We start from the raw sequence: 19,564 nt of genomic DNA, 5'->3' as shown, positions 1-19,564 counted from the left end.
CAGACAACTCTAAATGCCACGACGTTCCGGTTAAAGCTGAGATGGGACAGCTGGGACAGCTTGGGACAGCTTACGCCGCCCATGTCGTTAGACATGTCAAGCTTCACACTGTTCCAGACTGAAGCAAGGAGATCGGATGTTGCTGTAGGGCGTTTCTACACAGCATACATGCAACGTAATCAAAGTATAAGACGCGAATGCTAGGATCCGCTACTTGGGTCGAGGTACACCTCCGTCTGTACTAGAACCATGTTATCATCTCCAACAAGCCTCTTCTCATCCATCACCTAGGCACTCGTGACAGATACATAAGATGACCAGGAGTCTGATTTCCTGCGGATTTGTTTCTCCGATGAGTCACGTATCTCACTGCCGTCAACGCCGGTGCATGCAAAGAACATAATTCTATACAACCGGGATCGCCAAATAGCTCCATCGCAACAGGAGAGAGAGAGAATCTATACTCATCGCAACAGGAAGGGAAGAAGACTCGTCCTTTCCCTTGACTCATATTACGGGCGCTAAACCGTCAGATCAGTCGATGTTCATGCCTTTCGTGCCTCTAGGTGGCGTCTTACGACCCCCCAAGCATTTATGAGTCGTTCTGCAGAGCAAGATAGCTGTCTGAGCAGATGATGAGTTACTGGCGAAGGGTGTGGCCTGACAGCGACCTGACGCGCCAAAAAGAGCGACTGGGCTAATATCGAGCACCTCGTGCATGGAGCCTATCTAACCGAACTTGGCCGGTCTCCTTCCCGTGGACCGTGGTGCCGGGAGAGCGGTCGAACGGAATAACCCCGCAGGAGGATCCCTTGAGGTGAACAAGACACTGAGAGTCATCACAAAAATGTGGTCTGCGCCCATGATTCAGAGGGCCGGCTGAAGAAAGGCAAGTGAGTCCAAGTGGGCAAGACGAGGGCTGCTTGAATCAAAGAGAGAGGGGGGGGCCGCCTGAGGGAAGTGGAGATTTGCGCCAGCAAAATCCGGTACTGAGCCGCCCGTCAATGGACACTGGTGACGCGAAGGTTGCCTCGAGGCAGATCAGAACCCCACGCAAAAATAATCGAGATTCCACCGATGTTGCCGGTCTAGAGACGAGCCGAGTCGGATTGTCGGCTCGATTGCATCGCTCTCTTGTTGAGGAGGTCGGGTGTAGCAGGGCCTTGGACAATGACATGGAGTGGGATGTCAATATTGTCAATGGGGACTTCGGATGTCTGCCCGGAAGGTGTGCAAAGTGAGAGAGGTCGACCAAACAAACCGGATAATGTTGATTTCAAGCGTGGGAAATAAAACGAGAGAGGGGCACAAGCAGCTGGACAATCGCCCCGGTTAAAGCGAGCGGTTTGGTTTCCGTTCGTGAGTTGGACGGGGGTAGAACCACACATATCCATTGTCTTCTTGTCGCCATATCTTTTCTTCTTCCCATTCACCCTCTTCTGCATACCCTCAAGAGCTTAAGCTTGTTTTCCTTCAGATATCCCACCTAACGACAACCACGACTATACATGAGTTCAACATACATGGAACATCAACACCAGCAGCAGCAGCACATTCCGAACGGTGATCATGGAGATCACAACCTCATGGCCCCATACTCCTTCTACAACGGAGCGGTCGACCAGCCCGCTTACAACATGCACCAACCATTCCAGCAGCAGCTGGGGTCGCCCTATCAACTCCAGCATCCCGGAATGGCGTCGCGTGAGCCTTGCTTCCTTGACTTGCTTACTCGAAATGCCTTGCTGACGACACATGTTTTGACGCATGTTGGCCTCGTGTTTTCTCTTCTGCAGGCCATCTGTCCGCGCCAGACCTCCACAATGCCGTACAATTTCATGACATGAGCCTCATGCCACAACAGTACGGCCAGCAGCCTGTTTATGGCTCGCCTGCACAACATGTGCCCATGGGGCTGCCACCGGCCTCCCCGCACATGTACGACCCTCTCTCGCCTCCCACTTCAGACACTTCAAACGAAGGCATATACCACCACTCGCGCAACTCGAGCGCATCTGGTTCCCCATCTTCGTCCAGAAGTTCCTCCCTTGTCCACAGGAACTCTCTTCGGTACAATCCCATCCCTTCCCCTTCTAACTCTAGTGTTTCTTCTGGTCGTCGTGGTCGTCGCTCTTCTTTACGAGACTCAGACGAAGAAGATATGGGTGCCCTGTATATGGATAACATCACCGACAACAGGAAGGAGGCGACTCGGCGTCAGCGCATCGAAGCTGAGCAGAAGCGCCGAGATGAGCTGCGGGACGGCTATCAGAAGCTGAAGGAGGTGCTCCCCGTCTCTACCCAGAAGAGCAGTAAATGTCATCTGCTTGAGCGAGGTTTGTGGTCTACTCTGCATCATCCAAGCCGCCGCTAACCCCGCCTTTACGATAGCCACATCGCACATCATCACCCTCGAGAAGAGGAACCAGGAGATGATGGAGCGCCTCGAGAAAGTCGAGCAGGAGGTCAAGCGCCTCCGTGACATCAATGAAAGGCTCACGAGGGGCCTTGGCCACACCTCCCCTGGCCAGACTATGATGTCCGACATCGACGCGAGGCCGTTGTCGCCTCCTCCGGAGGCTACTCTTCCAGGTCATTCCCTCGCGATGGTCCAGGGCCACATTCCGCGCGAACGCTCGCGCAGCCCCGCCGGCTCAGACGGATACTGATCTATCATCATCTTCCGCGCGCATTTACGCACCATGGACTGCATTTCTTTTTTCACTCATATCACTCTCTATCTTGCTATTCCACTTTTGCGAATCTCGCTTGCAGGCATCTGTATATCCATATATCTCACATTTTTTTCATCGGTCGGGAGAGGGGGAGGACGATTACAAAAAAGATGGCGTGGTCTTCTAGGGAATTTCGCTCTGTCTGGGCACGGGGCGCCGTTAGATACGGCGGAAGTCCTAGATGGGTGGCTGGCAGAAAACCCTTACGGCTCGACGTCGTTTGGTGTATTACTAGGTGTCCTAGCACCAGTCTTCGATCCGGATGAAGCGTCGATTTCGATCCGTGTTATCTCTTCGATCAGCTGGTTTCTTTATACACTCTCCACGGTTGCGGTGCATCGACGGCTTCCCTTTCACCTGTACCCCAATCAGCAATTTTCGCCAACCAATCATCCACAACTCGTCTTCGGTTTCACTTCGGGATGCCGTTTTTCTCCGACAGGATCCGTCGACACCTTACGATCTCGCCCAGCTGATCACTATATCCATTATCATCCTCCCGTCTCGATATCTCTTATCTCATGCCTCTCCTAACTAACGAAGGATCAGATGGTCCGTATGACTGAACGACTCGAAATTCTTGACGAACAAATACGAAGCCAGATGCGGAAGAAAAGTAGAAGCCAGACCTGCCGTTGCCACCAGCTCTCGGATACATGTTTGCCGGTCCTTTGACGCTCGACCTCTGCGGTCTTGAGCCGTCATTACCTGTAATATTTTGTTGTTTTGTCTTCTTGATGGAGACTGTCACGAGCAGTGACACCCACACTAGAAGTTGGGCCAGAGGGTTATGGCGGATAGGCAGGCAGGCGATATTCACCGTAGTCGATACGAACAGACGTTGCATTGGTAGTTGGTTGTAACAGTACTCCTAGCGTTCAGTGCATTGCGGCTCATACACATCCTCGACATGTCATATCTATCGAATCAAATTTCTTCTTCCATGCATGCTAGTCGCGTTGTTGCGTTCGCCCAAATCCTGAATTTTGGTCTCAACTCGTCGACACGGACATACACTTGGATGAAGTGCGAGTGCCTGCAAGTACATCCATCGGCCGTGATTAAAATGCAAACGTGTATCACCACCATGCCCGAACGCTGGGTTCTTCGACGGCCGGTGCAGTAAATGAAGTATACCCAAACACGCTTGCTTTCAATAATCCATGTTGCATTCGAGGGTGTCTGAAATTACCCCCTTGCCTCGATATCGACGTGTTTGCGCGCGCGGAAGCTCTTTAGAGGAAATCCGGAAATGCAAGCTCATCGATGAGAGCGATGCACCCGCGATCGTGCGGGTGCCCTTCACGTGTCCTGGCTCGAGCTCAAGAACGTTGATGCGGGCATGACATGGATATGATTCTCTGCGCATGTTTCGTTGACGGGCGCCTGGCCGACTCGTCCATCGGCGCCCATCGACATGGTACTGGGTCACGGGCATTTTCCTCCATCCCTTCGAACGCACGCATTGCGGACTCGTGGATCCCCCGTGCGCTCCAGTTCTCCAATAGCGAGTCGTATCATAGAGTTTCGAATTCGATGAGACGTGTGTCCGTGTCGACGCATGGCCACAAGTCCACCATGATTAATGTGACAGAGAATCTCCAAAGGTTCTGCACCCGGTGTTATAGCTCGCGCCAATGCGGTCGATATATCGTCTAAACTTCTTTGTGGGGGGATTTCGACGATTAGAAGACTTCGTTGACGCGGAACTTTGAAGCTTGAATGCCCCGAACCTTGAATTGAACGCCACGGCACAGGCACTGGCCGATTGTCGGATGAAAGATGGCGCCCCGGCGGATAGCCCAAGTTTCGGTCCAGACATACGTCCATTCGCGCTGTATTGCGCCAGGGAAGAGGGGAGAGGGCCTCCGGCGCAGCGGATCCAGGAGACCCGCTTCGTCATGGGCATCGAGACTCGAGACTATATCCAACACTGTGGTCCATGGGGCACAAAGCCTACGCCACTCCTCGAGTCGAAAAGGCAGTGACGACGATCGGTCCCGAGTCAGTTGATTGCGCCCAGCTGCCTGTTCGGGCGAGCAGACTCGTCCCTTCGAAGAGTGGATCGTCATACAGTGCAGGAGAACCAGCCCGCAAACGGCAGGCAGCTCAGACTTGCTCGATGCGGGCGCCGCACGAAAGTGAGGCCCAAACCTCTGGGCTCTCCCTCGCCGAGTTTAGCAGAGCGACTACCCCGCTATCGGATCCATCATGAGGTGGTATATGAAACGCTTCGCGATGAGTATTTGCGACCAGTGACCAAAATATTAGCCTGCGAGCGTGCAATCGTATGCTTTCCTACACGAACTCAGACATTCGCGGAGAGAACGTTCGCCGTGTTGGACGTCCTCTTGGTCAGCTCAAGAGGTCACGATGGCCCAAAGCGTTCCCATTCTGTGGCGCCGGACGAGAAGACGCCTTCCGAAACGACGGACGCTTGAGCTGGGGCAGGGGTTGGCGGCAGGCTTTCTCGGATCTGTGCCTAACATTCTCCGTTCCAGCGAGACGCCGCGGCGCAAGTTGCAAAGGGATTTCTGATCTGGAGGTGATGGGTAAAACCCCACAGCTGGTCCCTGGATGTTTACAAGCCGGAGAGGTAATGGGATATCCTAAATGAAACTAAGAACGAGCATGACAGACGCTGGTTCCATCGTGTAGGGAAAAGTCGCCTTTATCGAGCTGCATCTGCGGTAAAGATCGGACCACACAAAGACCGCAGACGTAGATCGCAATCTCGAGTTTCGAGGTCGGAATGATAAAGATTTGGTCGCGTGTTACCCTTTGCCTGAGCTCCTGTTCCCTAGTCTAGAAAGTCTCTGCCCCAAAGATCGATCAGCGTATTGACGCAGACCTGAGTATAAACCGGCAGAGGTTGGGGGCACACCAGTTATGCCACGCCTGCAGCTTTACATAGCCTTGACCATGGTGGGCATGGAACGTGCACGTGCCAAGTATCCACCTGCTGTTCGTAAATTCAGCAAGAGAAGTTTCATATCCTGATTTTTCTCCCGGCGATAGTGATCACTCGCCCTCTGCGAAATGGAACAGAACCAGGGCTTCCGAGCCTATCGATGAGAGAAATCGACAGCGTGAAGATCCCAGCTCATTTGACTATAGTGCAACCAATCCAGAGCTTAAGTTAGAAAGCTTGAGCCAAAGCAAAAACCGTGCTCTTGTAATGTCGTGTATTGCAGGGTCGCGATATCGTGACTTCGTAACCGGACGACGGATCAGCACAGAAATACACACATCGTGGAGTCCCAAAGTAAAACCCAGAGGGTTCTCAGGCGCCAATGTTCACGGTGATTATCACATTCCATACGGCATCTACGAAGTCAATTTCAGCGTCAGGGACTGGCCGAAAGAGCCCTCAAACAAGCACTGGATCAACCTCTTGCGACGCTTGTCACCACCAGAGCGCAAAGTTGCTCCTAGGGTTCTTGTGGGAGCCGCTCGCTTGTGGCAGAAGAAGATCGTCGAGTGGCCGAGGGTTCATTGTAAACATGGCGCAGAGCCTCCAGGCCGAGGAGACGCGATGCTAACAAGTCCATTACGCTCCCATGTAGTCCGGGAAGAGCAACGTAATGGTCGGCACTCCACCCAAGTCATTAAATCTTGGTATCGTTCTATTTGGCACGGGGAACTGGGTTCAGCTCGTTGGAAGAAACCTTACCGGCTATAGGTTAGTAGGGTGAAGTCCAAAGCAGTGTTCTGAGAAAACATACAACAGTTCTTCCCGTTCTAACTCAGCATATCGGGTCGATTCCGGTCCTTGGCTACGAATACGCGGACTCAGCAACTCGTCAGAAACGCGAGAAATGCTGAGCGGCCGACTTCGACGGCCTCCAGTTCGCCGTGCTGTCCCGAAGCTGCTGTCTCAGGCTGTCAATACATGACGTCGAGAAAGGCAGCTCCTTGACCCCGCAAGAGGATCCGCCGGCTAGACAACTTTATTTTCGCATCGCCTAACGTATTGGCTCCTTTACACATGTCCGTAAATCTTGAACCCTCTGTGAACGGACCCACAACAACAAACGAGCGATGAACGCGCAATTGTCGTCGGCATGACAGGGGCTATTATGTGTCAGCCCTTGTCCTCCGTCGTCCTGCTTTGGGGCCCGACGGGCTCCCACAGTTAATAAGTTCAGCTGACGATGGTTGTGACGAGGGCCTATTGCAAGAATGGAATTAAAGTTCGCGGGGAAAAGAAGCTGGAGGTTCTCATCGAGCGCCCCCGGGGCGTTAGAAAGCTCGCTATTCTGGACGTTGTTGTGTCAGGTATTGTCAGGGAACTTTACGGGAAGTGTTTGGTCGAAGCTGGAAAGGGCTTACAACCTGTGACAAGCCGCCGTTCCCTGAGAGCCTGTGATGATCGGAGCAAGTATGGTGGAGGTAAAAACCTGTGTCTGAGTGAACTCATTATTAAAGAAACGTTGCACCTTTCATTCCTCGTGTTTACTGAGGCCAATGTTTGGACATCTCGGAGGCATTGGGATGTCTGGAGAATGTCGGCGGTGACATGGACCAAGGAGTGAATTGGAGATGGAGTTAATACTGCAGAGCTGCTATACTGTCTTGATTGTATGCAGATTGAATGATTTGGATGCCGGAAAATCGACCGGAAACTTCGGCGGTCCGGATCTTGATAACGCAACAGAGACAATCCAATCGAAAGTAGCGCAAGTAGATACGGAAAATCGGGACGGAAACGGACAAGTGAGCGCATGGACACTGCCTATACGGTCGAGCATCTATTACAATTCTCGGGGGAGCCGGTGAAGCCACGGGATAAGGTGCGAAGCGATATGAAGACAGATGTGAAAAGTGGGAGGAGGGGAAGTACCTGGTCCTCGGCAGTGGACGACACCCGGTGTACGGGAGAGGAGGAGGGGAATGCTCTAGATTGAGTCCGGGAAGGATGGAAATTCATAGAATTCAAGGCGAAGGCACATAGAGTCAAACGAGAGACTGAGAGACTTTGGAAAGAGACTCGGGGAGAGTTCCGAGAGAGGACTAGGATAGATCTGGTTGTGGGATCTGGGCTGCGGTCGAGTGAGAAGGATTAAGTTGGGTATGTGAGAGCGAAGATGACCATTTTGCAACAAGGTACTAGAGGATCCGTGACAGGATTGGGACTGGAAGATGTGAAGGAGGAACACGAGGCAGCTCAAGCCATCACCTCCGCCAGCGGCATTACTGTACTTTCCATATAGGGGCTTCACCTCAGCCTTAACCGCATCTGGCAGGACCTCCCCGATCAAGCGAGCGCTCTCATATTTAGCTTGCGGAACCAAATCTCTGCCAGTCCCCATCCCTTCCTCAGCCCGCCGTCCTCTTGTTCAAACAGCCGACTTCTCCCTCTTTCTTCTTTTCTTTTCTTCTTCTTACGCACGTCCTATTGTCGCAGTCGCGCAACTACCCCCGCCACCTTGTTGTGCTTTAACGTAAGTTTCATTAATCTTTTGTTTTCTCGCAAGCGACTAAACAACCTTATGATGTTATCGCAACCAGGCCCCTGTTCCTAGTCTCATTTATTAGGCCGCCCGCCTCGCCTGCTTTGCGAATAGCCCCCACTACACCGACACGATTTTTTCTACGCCTCACTCTCAAATGGACGCCACTCTCCTCGAGCACCCTCGCAGCCCCAACTTCATGGAGACCCCCTTCGCTTACGACTCTCTCTCCACCCTTGACTACCTCCAGTACCCGCAGGAATCGCCCTACGGTGTACCCATGGCCCGTCAGTATAAACTTATTTGCTGAGCTATTCCGATCTTACCCCTGACGTCATATTCGTAGTGCCCGGCCCGTCCTCCTCGTCCCCTCGTCTGGACTTCAACTCGCTCAACCTCACCCAGCCGATGCCTGGCGAGTACTCGTACTCGAGCGGTTCTTACACCACCGCTTCTCCGGGCCGTCCTTTCACTCCCCCGGACAACGGCATCGCTCCCCCCTCGCTGTACAACTTGAGCGGAGCTGAGCTTTCCTCCGACGCCCTCTCTTCGGGCCGCCGCAGCCGCGGCAGTGGCACGCAGTCCCCTGCCTCTGTCAACAGCATCCCCTACGATGCTACCGTGCCGCGCTCCCACCGCTTCAACCCCATCGCGGTGCCCGCTACCCGCCCCTCCGTCAAGGCTACGAGGAGAAAGTCCCGCAACGACTCTGATGACGAGGACGAGGACTTCCAGCCTCTCCCGCCCACTTCCAACAACGCTGACCAGCGCCGCGAGACCATCCGTCGCCAGCGTATCGAGTCGGAGCAGCGCAGGAGGGACGAGCTCAGGGACGGCTACCGCCGCCTCAAGGATGCTCTCCCCGTCTCCAACCAGAAGAGTAGCAAGGTTTCACTCCTTGATCGCGCTACCACGCACGTCAAGTACCTGGAGATGACCGCCCAACAGCTCCAAGTCCGTCTTCAGCAGGCTGAGAACGAGGTTCAGCGTCTCCGCAGCGTCAACGAGGCTCTGATGCTCGGCACCGCGGAGCAGCGTCACGCCGCTGCTGCTGCCGCTGTTGCCGCAGCCTCTCAGCAGTCCCAGCCCTCCTTTTAGATGCTCGGTCGCTCGCTGAACAGCACACCTCAAAAACCATCGCATCGTCGGTAACATTATTCGCACTGTATTTACGCAAGACTAGGACCCCACGCAGGACTGCAGGTCACACGTACAATGGACACTCGCATCGCATTTTTTTCATTTTTCTTATTCACGTCACCCTCTCATCTCTCCGCGCGCGTAGACCGATGGGTTTAGCGTTGGAAGTGTACCTTGGAGAGGTTTTTCCCGAGTTTCTGCGGCCGCGCCGCTCACCCCCGCACTTGCGGCCACCCCTTGTAGGAGTGGCTACTATGCGACTGTGGAGTTCTCTAGGTCCCAAGATGTCGATTTGGATACTCGATTTGGAGGTTGACGTCGAGGCGCAGCCACGACGCAAGACACGCGGCTAGGCTTGAGGCGCTCTGGTCGTGACCTCCTTGAGAGGTTGCGCGCTGCTTCGCCCCGCGTGCGCATCTTGTTTTAGACTGGCTGCACGTCTCGCTCCTTCCCCTCATCCATTCATCCATCGCACGCTCGAGGCGAACGACCACTTAGATGTGGTTACGTGCCTCGCGTGGCCAACACACCGGTAACATCAACGCCATTGATCTCGTTACTCGCCACTCCCTCGCTCGGATGCACAGAAGACGACAGGACGCTTCTGGCCTTCGCCGCACATCTGCAATATTTCTGGCATTTTATTTCAATTCACGCGTATCGTTACGAATCGGACGATTGATCACCGCCCTGTTCACGACACCCACGTCTCCTCATTCTCCCTATCTCCCCCCGACGAGTCCCACCGCAGGGTTTGGCAAGCACACCTGCGGGCTGATGGTCGGCCATGCACTCCGCCGACATGGTATGTCCGCGCAGCTATGCGAGCGACTGCCGGTTCTCGCTGAGGTACCAAGTGTTGGCGTGGGGCTTACGACGATCATTATGTCTTCCTTCGACAGGGCTTCCGGTTCTTCGTCTCGCATCACTGACGTGTTCGGCGGATCGCTCACGTCTCTCCACCACTTCGCTAGTCGATTTGGTTGTTGATGATCGATGTTGGAGCTCGCCTTACGTGTCAGCTGAAGCCTGACTTCGAACTCGGACCGGCACCCACGGTGCTTGTCTGCCTCGCTTGCGAGGTCGGAGGCTTCGTCACGGTGGACTAAACGATCTGTTTACGCCTTTACGCCCTGGTTTCATACACTACGTACTCTCGCCTTTCGCATACTACGCCTGCCATCGGCGCTCGTCCGCATCCACACTACTCACATCTATCGTTCTGATCCTCGCTATCTCTGACTGGCCTGTAGTCGTTTCATTTCTGTTTTTTGTTGTTGTAGGTAGAGTGTACACGTCCGGGATTGACTGTCGCTGGCTTTCCTACTATGTAGATGTAGCCCTTGCTATCTTGCAACGAATGAAGCGCCTTGCTCTATCTGATCTTTCCATTTGTTTGGTGTGAACTTCCGGCTAAGCTAAGAATTCACTCGCGTGCCGCATCTAAGTTTTCGTGGAGTTCTGCTGGTATGCGTAGACCTTATCAGGGCCCCGCTGAACTTAGCCATATGATAGAGTCGCAGCACGTAAACACTCGGCTTATCGATGAGATCATCGGAAACGAATTGAGTCAACGCTACGTATGTCTGAACGCGTTCGGACGCGTAGGATTGGGTCCGGATAGTATTTCTGATAGGTGGCTTCTTTGGACGTCGCTACTCTTCTCTTAGACTCCTCACGTTTCTATTTCCCATTCCCCATTTTTCCGAACGACTATCATGGCCATGAACATCAATGACCCCGCCAGCGTCCACCGCCAGCTCAAGATCAAGGTTGGCGCTACTCAGCGGTGCGTATCGCCTTCTCCGTTCTTCCGTCACTGCATAGTCGACCTGACCCAGGCAACGTGCTTGATGTCGAACTAGGCTACTCAAGGAACACGGGCTGTACGGCAAGGAGGCGGAAGACCAGAAGCGCAAGGTTGACAAGATGGTTGCTGACAATGCCGACGAGTACGAGATCAAGAATGCCGTACGTCATGCGTTATTCGGTGTGCCCGTGGACCTAGAAGACATGCGGCGCACAAACATAAATACATGACTGAATGGACACACGACATCTATCTTTACAGAGGCGGATACAAGAGGAGTCGGTGCGGATGATCAAAGACACAACTGAGCGTCTCGGCAAGACCGTCCAGGATCTCAGGGATCTCATCGTACGTCGCCCGCGTTCACCGTCATACCCAGTGTATCCCCATCCTTATTCATCTTCTTCGCCCTCGTTTGCAACTTCCCCGCTTCCTCCCCTCTCCGCACCGCACCGGGTACCCCGACCTTCTCTCATGCACGAACGACCCTGCCAACGTCATCGCATTGCGGGAACTTTGCAGGTCCAAGTGAAGCAGCACCCGCAATTTGCCGAGGATGAGGAGCTCATCAAGGCCGAGGAGGCCCTGGAGCAGGCGAGCGTCTAGGCAGATCGTCGTGTGTGTATGCGGCTGTTTCGTTATATTGCTCGTCCCAACATAGCGGACAGCGGAGAAATTTCTTTGTTTCTATATGCGACGTCCAGGCCGGGATCCAATAAATGGTCCTGACGTCGGAACGGTGCGTTTTGGGTCGGTGGGAGATGGGAGCGGGGCAGTACCGTAGAAATGCGAATAGGAACGAACAAACTTGCATCGTGGCCACATAGGTCGGGGTCGAAGTATCACCGTAAAGTCAAATCCGCCGCTCGCTGGATCGCCGACGCCGCCCCGAGCGCACTGCCCACGGAATGTGTACGAGTGCGGTCGATCCAGGGTCTCCTAGTTTTGGTTTTGCGTGTCCATCCCGTCTTCCCCGGGCTCATCAGCGCGGCTGTTCTGCTTTTCACGAGCGGCTTTCAGCCGGGTAAGCGCGTCATGAATGCCCACCCAGGCGTTGCGCTCCATCCGTTCCTCTTGCAGCCCGCGATTCGATTTGCCCGCTGTTGCACCGGTGCCATGATCTCCAGCGGGCAAGCCGACACCGAGCGAGGGAGGGACAGAGCCGTGAGGAGGGGCCGTGATCGCCGACGGCGCTATCCGCGACTGTCTGATGTGCGCCAGAGACGAGCGTATGGCGACTTGAATAGACTGCCGAACGGGGGAGACAGCGAGCGAGTTTAGCTCGTGTGTACGAGTGTGCCAAAAGTTGGGCCCGGGGTACTCACGTCCAGCCGCTCGAAGTACTCGCTCACTTCGAGCACGAACTGCTCGGAGCGCTCCTCACTTTGAGGCAGATTGTCGTCTGGTCCGTCGGTCTGAGGGAGGGTCAGCAGGTCGATAGAAGAGCCTGCGAGAGCCAGGAGACGCGTGATTTCCTGTGGGGAAGTTTAGACGTACATAATATGAGCCGTAGTCACAAGCAGCGCACCTTCTCGACTTCGCCGAGGGCGTATATCTGCCTGGCGGTCTTACTCGAGAGCCAGATGGGATCGATATCCGCAAGTCCCTCGGGATGCGGGGCAGGCTGTGAAGAAGCTGGGTCCGGTGAGGACATCGTGGTTCGCGTTCAAGTTCAGTTTCTCTCCCAAGTCGCGTCATCATTGTCGAGTCCGTCAGGGGCTCCGTTCGAGGATAGCGCCAAAGACATCGCATTATATATCGAACTTGGTGCGAGCGTTATACAGAGCAATAACAAAGCAAACATACAAGTACAATAACTATACTACTGGTCCACCCGCTACAGCAGGATATATAGTGTACCTTTCGGCAATACTGCGTACTCAGACGAGCTTGACCTTCTTCGTTGGTTGCGACGTCCCGTTCTCCAGCCCATCCTTGCGCTTCTTCGTTCCCCCGCCGGAGCGCATATTCGACAATAGATCTTTGATGCGATCCTCGAGCGCCCCTGCGAGTTTGCCGACCTCCGAGTCCACGCCGTTAAACGTGATAGCGTTGCGAATCATGAGGTCGATGTCTGCCTCGAAGGCTTCGATCGAGTCGTACTTGTCAGCATCCAACTTATGGCGGATGGTCCTTAGATCTCGAGCGTCCTTGCGCGGGATAACTTCAAAGTACGTTGGGATACCAAGCAAAACTGGGTCGACAGGCTCGCGGAAAACCCACGAACTGCATATGCAGTCAGTAAACACGTCAGACAGTGTAACTGAGAAGGGTCATACATGTCCTCCTTGACGACCTGGGTCATCAACCCCTGCAGACTCCTCTTCTCGGCCCACGACATCTTCTTCTCTACGGCTTTAGACCACTCTTTTCGGAAGACTTTCTCAACGAGGTCCGCACAGTTTACCGGGTAGGTAGTTGGGGGGTTAAACTGCCGACAGTTGTCGAATACCAACCCGGCATCCTTCGCAAACTCTTCCATAGTCGAGTATTGGCCTTTACTAAGTTTCGTAGACATGGTACCAAAGTCCATAGGATGTTCGATTTCCTCATAATACCTAAGGGTACGTTAGTCAAGACGTCTTCAAAGTCTAGTTCAACATACGTTGGGCATCCATCTCGCACAGGATCGACAGGCTGAGCAAAGATCAGACTCTCGGGCAGCTTCAAGAGCGCCTTGAGAGTGTCCCTGCACTTCTTCTCGTTGAAGGGCCCGGGCATCGACAGCTTCTTGGGCTTCCCAGGTGTCGACGCGTTACTTGCTGATACCTCCTTTTCCTTGCCCTTGATAGACGGTCGAGGAGCATTCGCGGGAGTAGGAGGCGTTGGTGCCACCTCAGGAGCCGGCGGCTTCTCCTTCTTGGGCTTAGGTGCAGTTGGGGCAGCCTTCGGAGCGGGAGCAATCGGTTTCTCGGCTGGGCGTGCCGCCGGCGCTGGTGTCGGAGCGGGAGGAGGCGCAGGCCTCTCCTTCTTCGGCGGGGGAGTAACAGCTGAAGGACCGTCCTCCTGCGGGCTTGGTTTTCGGCGCTTGGTAGGAGGAGGGCCGCTCCCGGACGCCTTGGGGGTAGGTGTGGGCGCAGGCGTAGGGGGTTTGGGAGGCTCAACATGATGTCGCGACCGTTTCTCATCCTTCTCGCGCTCGATTGCAATGACTTCTTGCAGGAGGTCGTGTGATCCGTCGTCGACGTAGGGCGGTGGCGGCCCGTCGATCTCGACTGGCGGTTTCGGCTTCTTGGGTTTGATCTTCAAAGGTGCTGTGGGCTCCTCTGCAGGCTTCTGTGATGATCCTCCAACCTTGAGCTTGATTGTTGGCCGAGACTGAAGCGGTGCAGGTGTGGTCGACGGTTGAGGTGCAGGTGGAATAGGCGCCGTTGAGATTGTAGGCCTGGCCACCGGACGCTTGACCGTGATACTTGGCAGATGGTCGAGCGCTTCCGGCTCGTTGGCTTTGCTTGCAGCCTCCAAAGTCTTGTTGATACGTGTCCACACTATAGGTCGTTAGAAAGATATAAAAATAGCACTGCAAGGCACAACACACGTTTCTCGAAGAAAGCCTCCAGCCCAAGGGCTTCGGTATGAGCGTAAGTACCGGCAGGGTTGTAACGTTTTGCGTTCGATATCATGAGACGGAAATCCGACTCGAATGCAAAGCGATCCTTATACTTCCCATTCTCAACCTTTGCGTTCATGGTACTTAGGTCCATGGGATTCTTGATAACGTTGTAGTAACTGAATCCCAAGTTTAGCATATGTAAAGACGTGGAAATCCTTGCATACGCACTTCGGTGCATGATCGCGCACAGGATCGACGGGCTGCATGAAAATGGGGCAATTCTTGTGTACATTGAGTTTTTTCAATGCATTCCGGCATGCTCGCAGGTCGTTGATGACCATGCCACCAGACTGCGCTTTGGGGATGTGCGAAGGCTTGGTGACGCCATTGAGCTGCTTTGTCTTGAGCTTCGGTCGCTCTGGTGCTGCCGTTGGTGGCTTAGCATTCTGCTTAGCGTGGCCTGCAGAGCCGCCTGGAGTAGAGATAGCAGGTGCATGCGATCCGCTCGGGATGATCTTGAGCTTCGGTGTTGCAGATATAGGTGTAGGAAGTGTAGGGGTGCGAACGAGGGCGCTAGGCTTGCCAGGGACCTTTGCTTTGACGGTAGGCCTAACAAGAGGGAGCTGGGGAGCAGTCTCCGTTGCAGGCGTAGGTGGAAGGTGGATGGTAACCTTGGGCGGCGCCTCCTCTACACCACGCAGCACAAGGTCTGCAAGTTTGATAATAGCCCAGCGAACCTCGTAGTCGACGTCAGGAGCGCTGCATGCCCCAAGTCAGTTCATGTCAGTAGCCGACAGACAAAACGAAAGACATACAGTGCGACGGGCATCAAAAACTCGCGGAGCGCCTCATTCTTACCAATTTCCCTGTCCTTTCGCAAGACCTTGATGGTAATTTCCACCTCGCTCTTCTTGGCCTCCCTAGCTTTCTCAGGCATCGAGCCATCTTCCTCGATGAGCAGGGATTCCGACTCCTTAATGGCATTCTTCATTTCACCCATGGACACCAATAGAGCCAGACTCTGACAAGCAGCACGAGCAACATGTCGCCGGACCGCACGGGACGGGTCATTTGCCATGACGGCAAGCACATAGCGCATAATTGGGGGTGAGTACCATTTTGTCATGAAGAGGCCGTCGAACGCGGCGATGCGGACTTGTGTGTAATTGCCCTCTCTGCAATAAAGTTAGCATAATTGAATTTATGCCAATCAGGAAACTCACCGAGTCAACGGGAAGAACACCTTCATATCGTTGGGAACTAGATTGGCAACAGAGAGGAGAAGATAAAACTGTAGCAAGGTTAGCCAATGTGGAGGCCAACGTTTCGGGTCCCATTTACCTCGAGAACAGCAGTAGTCACAACATTGTGGGGCGAGGGAATGAGCCGATCCATGCTTCGATACCGATTGACTTCTTCCAACGCCTGGTTCAGAAGACTCGCGTCTTCTGCAGTCTGCTCCGAGCGGACTTCTTCTTTCAGCAGTTCACCGCGTTCAGGAGGTGCTGTAGGTACATTAGCACATGCCGAGGCAGCCATCAGGGTACAAATGTAGAATGCGTCCGAGTACTGAAGAAACGAAGGAAAATTAGCGCTCATTTAACCGAATGGTTCCCCAACATACAGGGTTCGCCGTGTTATCGTTGTATCGCAATTGGTCGACGAGGAACTGACGGACAACGGACGGCGTCTTTCCGTTCTCAAAGCGGACTTGCGCTATCCCATCCACCAAACTCTGATAGCTTCTCGTCAGTATGCCGCATGTGCATGATAAACGATAGACACACCTTGCGGACAAAGTACTCCGCCAGGTCCGAGAAATCATTAGGTTTAGGAACATAATTATGAGAGAATAGGTCCTGATTGGGGTCTTCCGGATCGTAGCAATAGCGGAGAAATAGTTTAAACATGTGAAAGAGTCCTAAGAAGTCGAGCTTGCGGATGGCACACTGCAGAGGACATGGTTCTGTGAGAGGTGGCTAAAAGGGGTTGCAGAACTTACATTTACGAGACAGGCAGCTGCTTCACAGCGTATGCGATAATAGTAGTTAGACACAAGAACAGTCTTGGTGAATGTACTCGAGACGATGGCAGTCGGTTGCCTTGCAAGGGCATGTACAGCCTGAAACAAAGCCGTCATTCAGACAACTTCTAGAGCATTGATTTGAATACGCACCTCCATCTGTGCTACAACATCCCGATCCCGCTGCAGCTGCGACACCCACATGAAATCCGGCTGTTCAAACGCGACCGCAGCGATCCACTCAAAGTCGGCGTCCATCCGGATCCACTCGTAGGTCGCGCCGGACATGACCTGCTCTTCCTCCTCCGTCCAGTCAGCCACCTTCCAATTTTCGCGCTCCTTCTCCTTTTCCCAGATATCTAACCCAAAGCCCATGTCGATAAGACCCATAGCTTCGACAGCCTCGGGGTCACCTTCGGCTGCGGCCTGAGCGGCGGCTTGTCGGGCAAGATAGCGCTTCGTGTTTCGACGAATACGCTTGTACTTGGTGTTGAAGGGGACCTCGTAGCGTTTGAACGCTGACCGAATATCCAAAACATGCTCGTAAGGCGTGCCATCGGCTTCGTGAATGCGTACAGTCATTTGACCCTATGGTTTTAGATAAGCTTTGTGTGAACTGGTCGGTCGATAGCTATTACATACCTCAAAAAAGGGAACAGGTTTATTCAACAACTTCGAAACCTCGTTTTGTTCCAAAGCCCTGTAAGCAGGACACTCCTGGCGCATAGTTATCTCCACGGCCATCTTCTTCCTGTTGAAGGTCGCAGTGAAGCCGAAAGCAGGACATCCGCTTCCATATATCCACTGCTCTGCAAACGTCCGCAGGTCGACGCCACTCACTTTCCTGCAGGTTCGGAGGAATGAGTGGGTGGAGAGGGCGTTGTTCGGCATCTCGCCGGTCATAGCCGAGAGGAAGATCTTGGGCAGCACGCGAGAGAGACCAAGGGAGGTCCCCGACTTGCCCAGACGGCGGTCAAGGATGTGGAGAATTAGCGGAGACTTCAGGTTCACGAAAGGCAGGACTGCGGCATCCGGCGGGTCATGATGTTGCGGTTGACATATTGGAGGCATTGATCCATTGTCCCAGTCAACCACCCGCTGCATATCGCGCTTGAGCCGAAACCTATACTCGTTGTTGCCCAATATCTTCCGGATATAGAGCCCTGTTATGTACAGAGCAAGACCATTGACGAGCCACGTATCTGACCATGTCTTCTGGTGAATGTTGATACCCATCCACTGACATGCAAGAGCATGTCCAAGCACTTGTCGCGTTTCTAGCACTTGTTCTATAGCGTCATCGCCATGAAGCAGGTCGACTGAAATCAACGACAGCGTTGCACTATCGAAGCGCTGGGTCGGCAACTCATCCACAGCCACCACCTTGTAGCACCCAAACGGATATGACCCAAAGTCGGTGCTATAAAAGTTCATCGCAGCTCGTAGACAGGAGACGGAAGACCGAAGCATGTTCTCATGACCCGGAAGACAAAATGCGTGCATCGAAGGTTGTGATGAACCAGGCGCCGCGTCTTCCAACGCAGTATCAAGCGGTATCGGGTAGACATGAAATGGGCCTGCTGCGAAAGCAATATGCTGCACAGATGTCAGAGTCGTTTGCGAGAATAGGAAGATGGTCTTGTTGGAATTATTAGGGTGCGCGACCTAGAGACAAATTAGTTATCAGCCAGCTTCAAAACGCAATTAGAAATGTTGGCACTCACTTGTTCCACGAGGTCGCCACTGCAAACCACCACAGTGGGATTGCGTTCGTCTACCACTTCTAACTCGCCCTCCTCGTTTCGCCGTATCTCGGGTTCTTCGAGATATCGCGGTACCACGAATTCGAACTCCCAGGTGCATTTTTCCCAGAAGCTGTCGATACACGGAACCCAACATCTTGCAGCGTCCGGTGACGATGGGGTTGTAAACGCATGTGGAATGCGCTACCGTTCGTGAGCCAATGGAGGCAATAGGAAGAGCTCTACACGTACATATGGATACGAGTCCGTAGGCAGCACGAACTGAAGACCATCTGAGGGATTACGGAGGCTGTACTCAATGTGAACGGTTATTGGCATGAATTCAGCCAGAGGGGTCTGGAAGGAGGGGCCCGGTGTCTGCGGCTCCGGTGTCGCAACTAGGACACCATCAGCACCTGAGCGAAACAACTATCAGCTGATATCGGTGGAAGCCTACCTTCGCTGGCGAGGCCATTTTGGTTGACATGGCCGGAGGGCCTAAGGGAGACCTCTTTGGGAACCGCGATGGACAGTTCTCCTTCATCGCCTTCCGCAATTGCGGAGTACAGCTTTCTCTTGAGTTCGGGATAGGTATGGCAGTCCTGGGGGTTGGATATGCTGAGATGGGCGAAGGGATCGTTGTGAACGAAATCGGCTTGGTGAGACGCGACAGTCACAGAATGAATGGCTGGAAAACTGGTCAGAATGCCACTCGTCAAGACACATATTTTTCACATACAGCACTGCTTAGAGTGTAAATGTATCGTTTTCAAGTTTGCAGTGGATGGAATGAGCGTGATGTCGGTGTATCCCTAAGCAACGCGGATGAGCGCCTGAAAGAACGTGAAAACCTGGTAACACGCACCCATAGCGCACCAGAGAAGTCGAGCTCTACAACGACCTTTTGATGACTAGTATATAAGAGACAAATTGTCAGCAAGAGAGTGTCGTTGGGGGTAGAGGACGGAGACGTATATGGTGAATCCACGACGAGAGTGTTCGCGTTGCATGCTTGAAATCGAGAAACCGAGCTCGGAAGCGAGTCAAGCTGCGAGAATTTGCGCGATGTGCGTTCTTCAGGTTAAATTAATGCGTTTTCAGCGTTGTT

General features: G+C 53.6%; 6 protein-coding genes across 6 annotated transcripts; 4 read left to right on the top strand and 2 right to left on the bottom strand.

Annotated features, from left to right (window-relative positions):
* Window positions 1-1,388: 1,388 nt before the first annotated feature.
* CONPUDRAFT_79284 (uncharacterized protein) lies at window positions 1,389-3,673 on the top strand. Its single transcript, XM_007764649.1, has 3 exons — window positions 1,389-1,704; window positions 1,797-2,336; window positions 2,392-3,673. Exons 1-3 carry the CDS (start codon window positions 1,524-1,526, stop codon window positions 2,667-2,669), a joined length of 999 nt encoding a protein of 332 aa, XP_007762839.1. The 5' UTR covers window positions 1,389-1,523; the 3' UTR covers window positions 2,670-3,673.
* Window positions 3,674-3,792: 119 nt separating this feature from the next.
* Window positions 3,793-5,497, bottom strand: CONPUDRAFT_79283 (uncharacterized protein). The gene has a single exon (XM_007764648.1). It carries the CDS (start codon window positions 4,805-4,807, stop codon window positions 4,421-4,423), a length of 387 nt encoding a protein of 128 aa, XP_007762838.1. The 5' UTR covers window positions 4,808-5,497; the 3' UTR covers window positions 3,793-4,420.
* A 250-nt stretch (window positions 5,498-5,747) lies between these two features.
* CONPUDRAFT_79282 (uncharacterized protein) lies at window positions 5,748-6,641 on the top strand. Its single transcript, XM_007764647.1, has 2 exons — window positions 5,748-6,403; window positions 6,461-6,641. The coding sequence occupies exons 1-2, from the start codon at window positions 5,914-5,916 to the stop codon at window positions 6,478-6,480; spliced, it is 510 nt and encodes a 169-aa protein (XP_007762837.1). The 5' UTR covers window positions 5,748-5,913; the 3' UTR covers window positions 6,481-6,641.
* A 1,412-nt stretch (window positions 6,642-8,053) lies between these two features.
* On the top strand, window positions 8,054-10,718 carry CONPUDRAFT_134418 (uncharacterized protein). The gene is made up of 3 exons (XM_007765525.1): window positions 8,054-8,179; window positions 8,247-8,475; window positions 8,535-10,718. The coding sequence occupies exons 2-3, from the start codon at window positions 8,346-8,348 to the stop codon at window positions 9,284-9,286; spliced, it is 882 nt and encodes a 293-aa protein (XP_007763715.1). The 5' UTR covers window positions 8,054-8,179; window positions 8,247-8,345; the 3' UTR covers window positions 9,287-10,718.
* A 293-nt stretch (window positions 10,719-11,011) lies between these two features.
* CONPUDRAFT_79280 (tubulin binding cofactor A) lies at window positions 11,012-12,781 on the top strand. The gene is made up of 5 exons (XM_007764646.1): window positions 11,012-11,117; window positions 11,194-11,299; window positions 11,400-11,486; window positions 11,661-12,615; window positions 12,669-12,781. The coding sequence occupies exons 1-4, from the start codon at window positions 11,047-11,049 to the stop codon at window positions 11,742-11,744; spliced, it is 348 nt and encodes a 115-aa protein (XP_007762836.1). The 5' UTR covers window positions 11,012-11,046; the 3' UTR covers window positions 11,745-12,615; window positions 12,669-12,781.
* Window positions 12,782-12,854: 73 nt separating this feature from the next.
* CONPUDRAFT_116187 (TATA-binding protein associated factor Taf2) lies at window positions 12,855-19,509 on the bottom strand. Its single transcript, XM_007765524.1, has 19 exons — window positions 19,432-19,509; window positions 19,322-19,370; window positions 19,196-19,268; window positions 18,914-19,144; window positions 18,709-18,854; window positions 18,439-18,660; window positions 17,357-18,379; window positions 16,868-17,302; window positions 16,694-16,813; window positions 16,479-16,640; window positions 16,316-16,426; window positions 16,033-16,260; window positions 15,915-15,982; window positions 15,507-15,866; window positions 14,920-15,450; window positions 14,677-14,867; window positions 13,744-14,626; window positions 13,418-13,696; window positions 12,855-13,364 (listed from the first exon to the last, which is right to left on the bottom strand). Exons 1-19 carry the CDS (start codon window positions 19,464-19,466, stop codon window positions 13,019-13,021), a joined length of 5,493 nt encoding a protein of 1,830 aa, XP_007763714.1. The 5' UTR covers window positions 19,467-19,509; the 3' UTR covers window positions 12,855-13,018.
* Between the last annotated feature and the right edge of the window lie 55 nt (window positions 19,510-19,564).

The sequence above is a fragment of the Coniophora puteana genome (genome assembly GCF_000271625.1).
Source record: "Coniophora puteana RWD-64-598 SS2 unplaced genomic scaffold CONPUscaffold_1, whole genome shotgun sequence".
In the NCBI taxonomy this organism is placed as follows: Eukaryota; Fungi; Basidiomycota; class Agaricomycetes; order Boletales; family Coniophoraceae; genus Coniophora; species Coniophora puteana.
The sequence above is the reverse complement of the archived record's forward strand: the minus strand, read 5'-3'. Positions and strand labels throughout refer to the sequence as shown.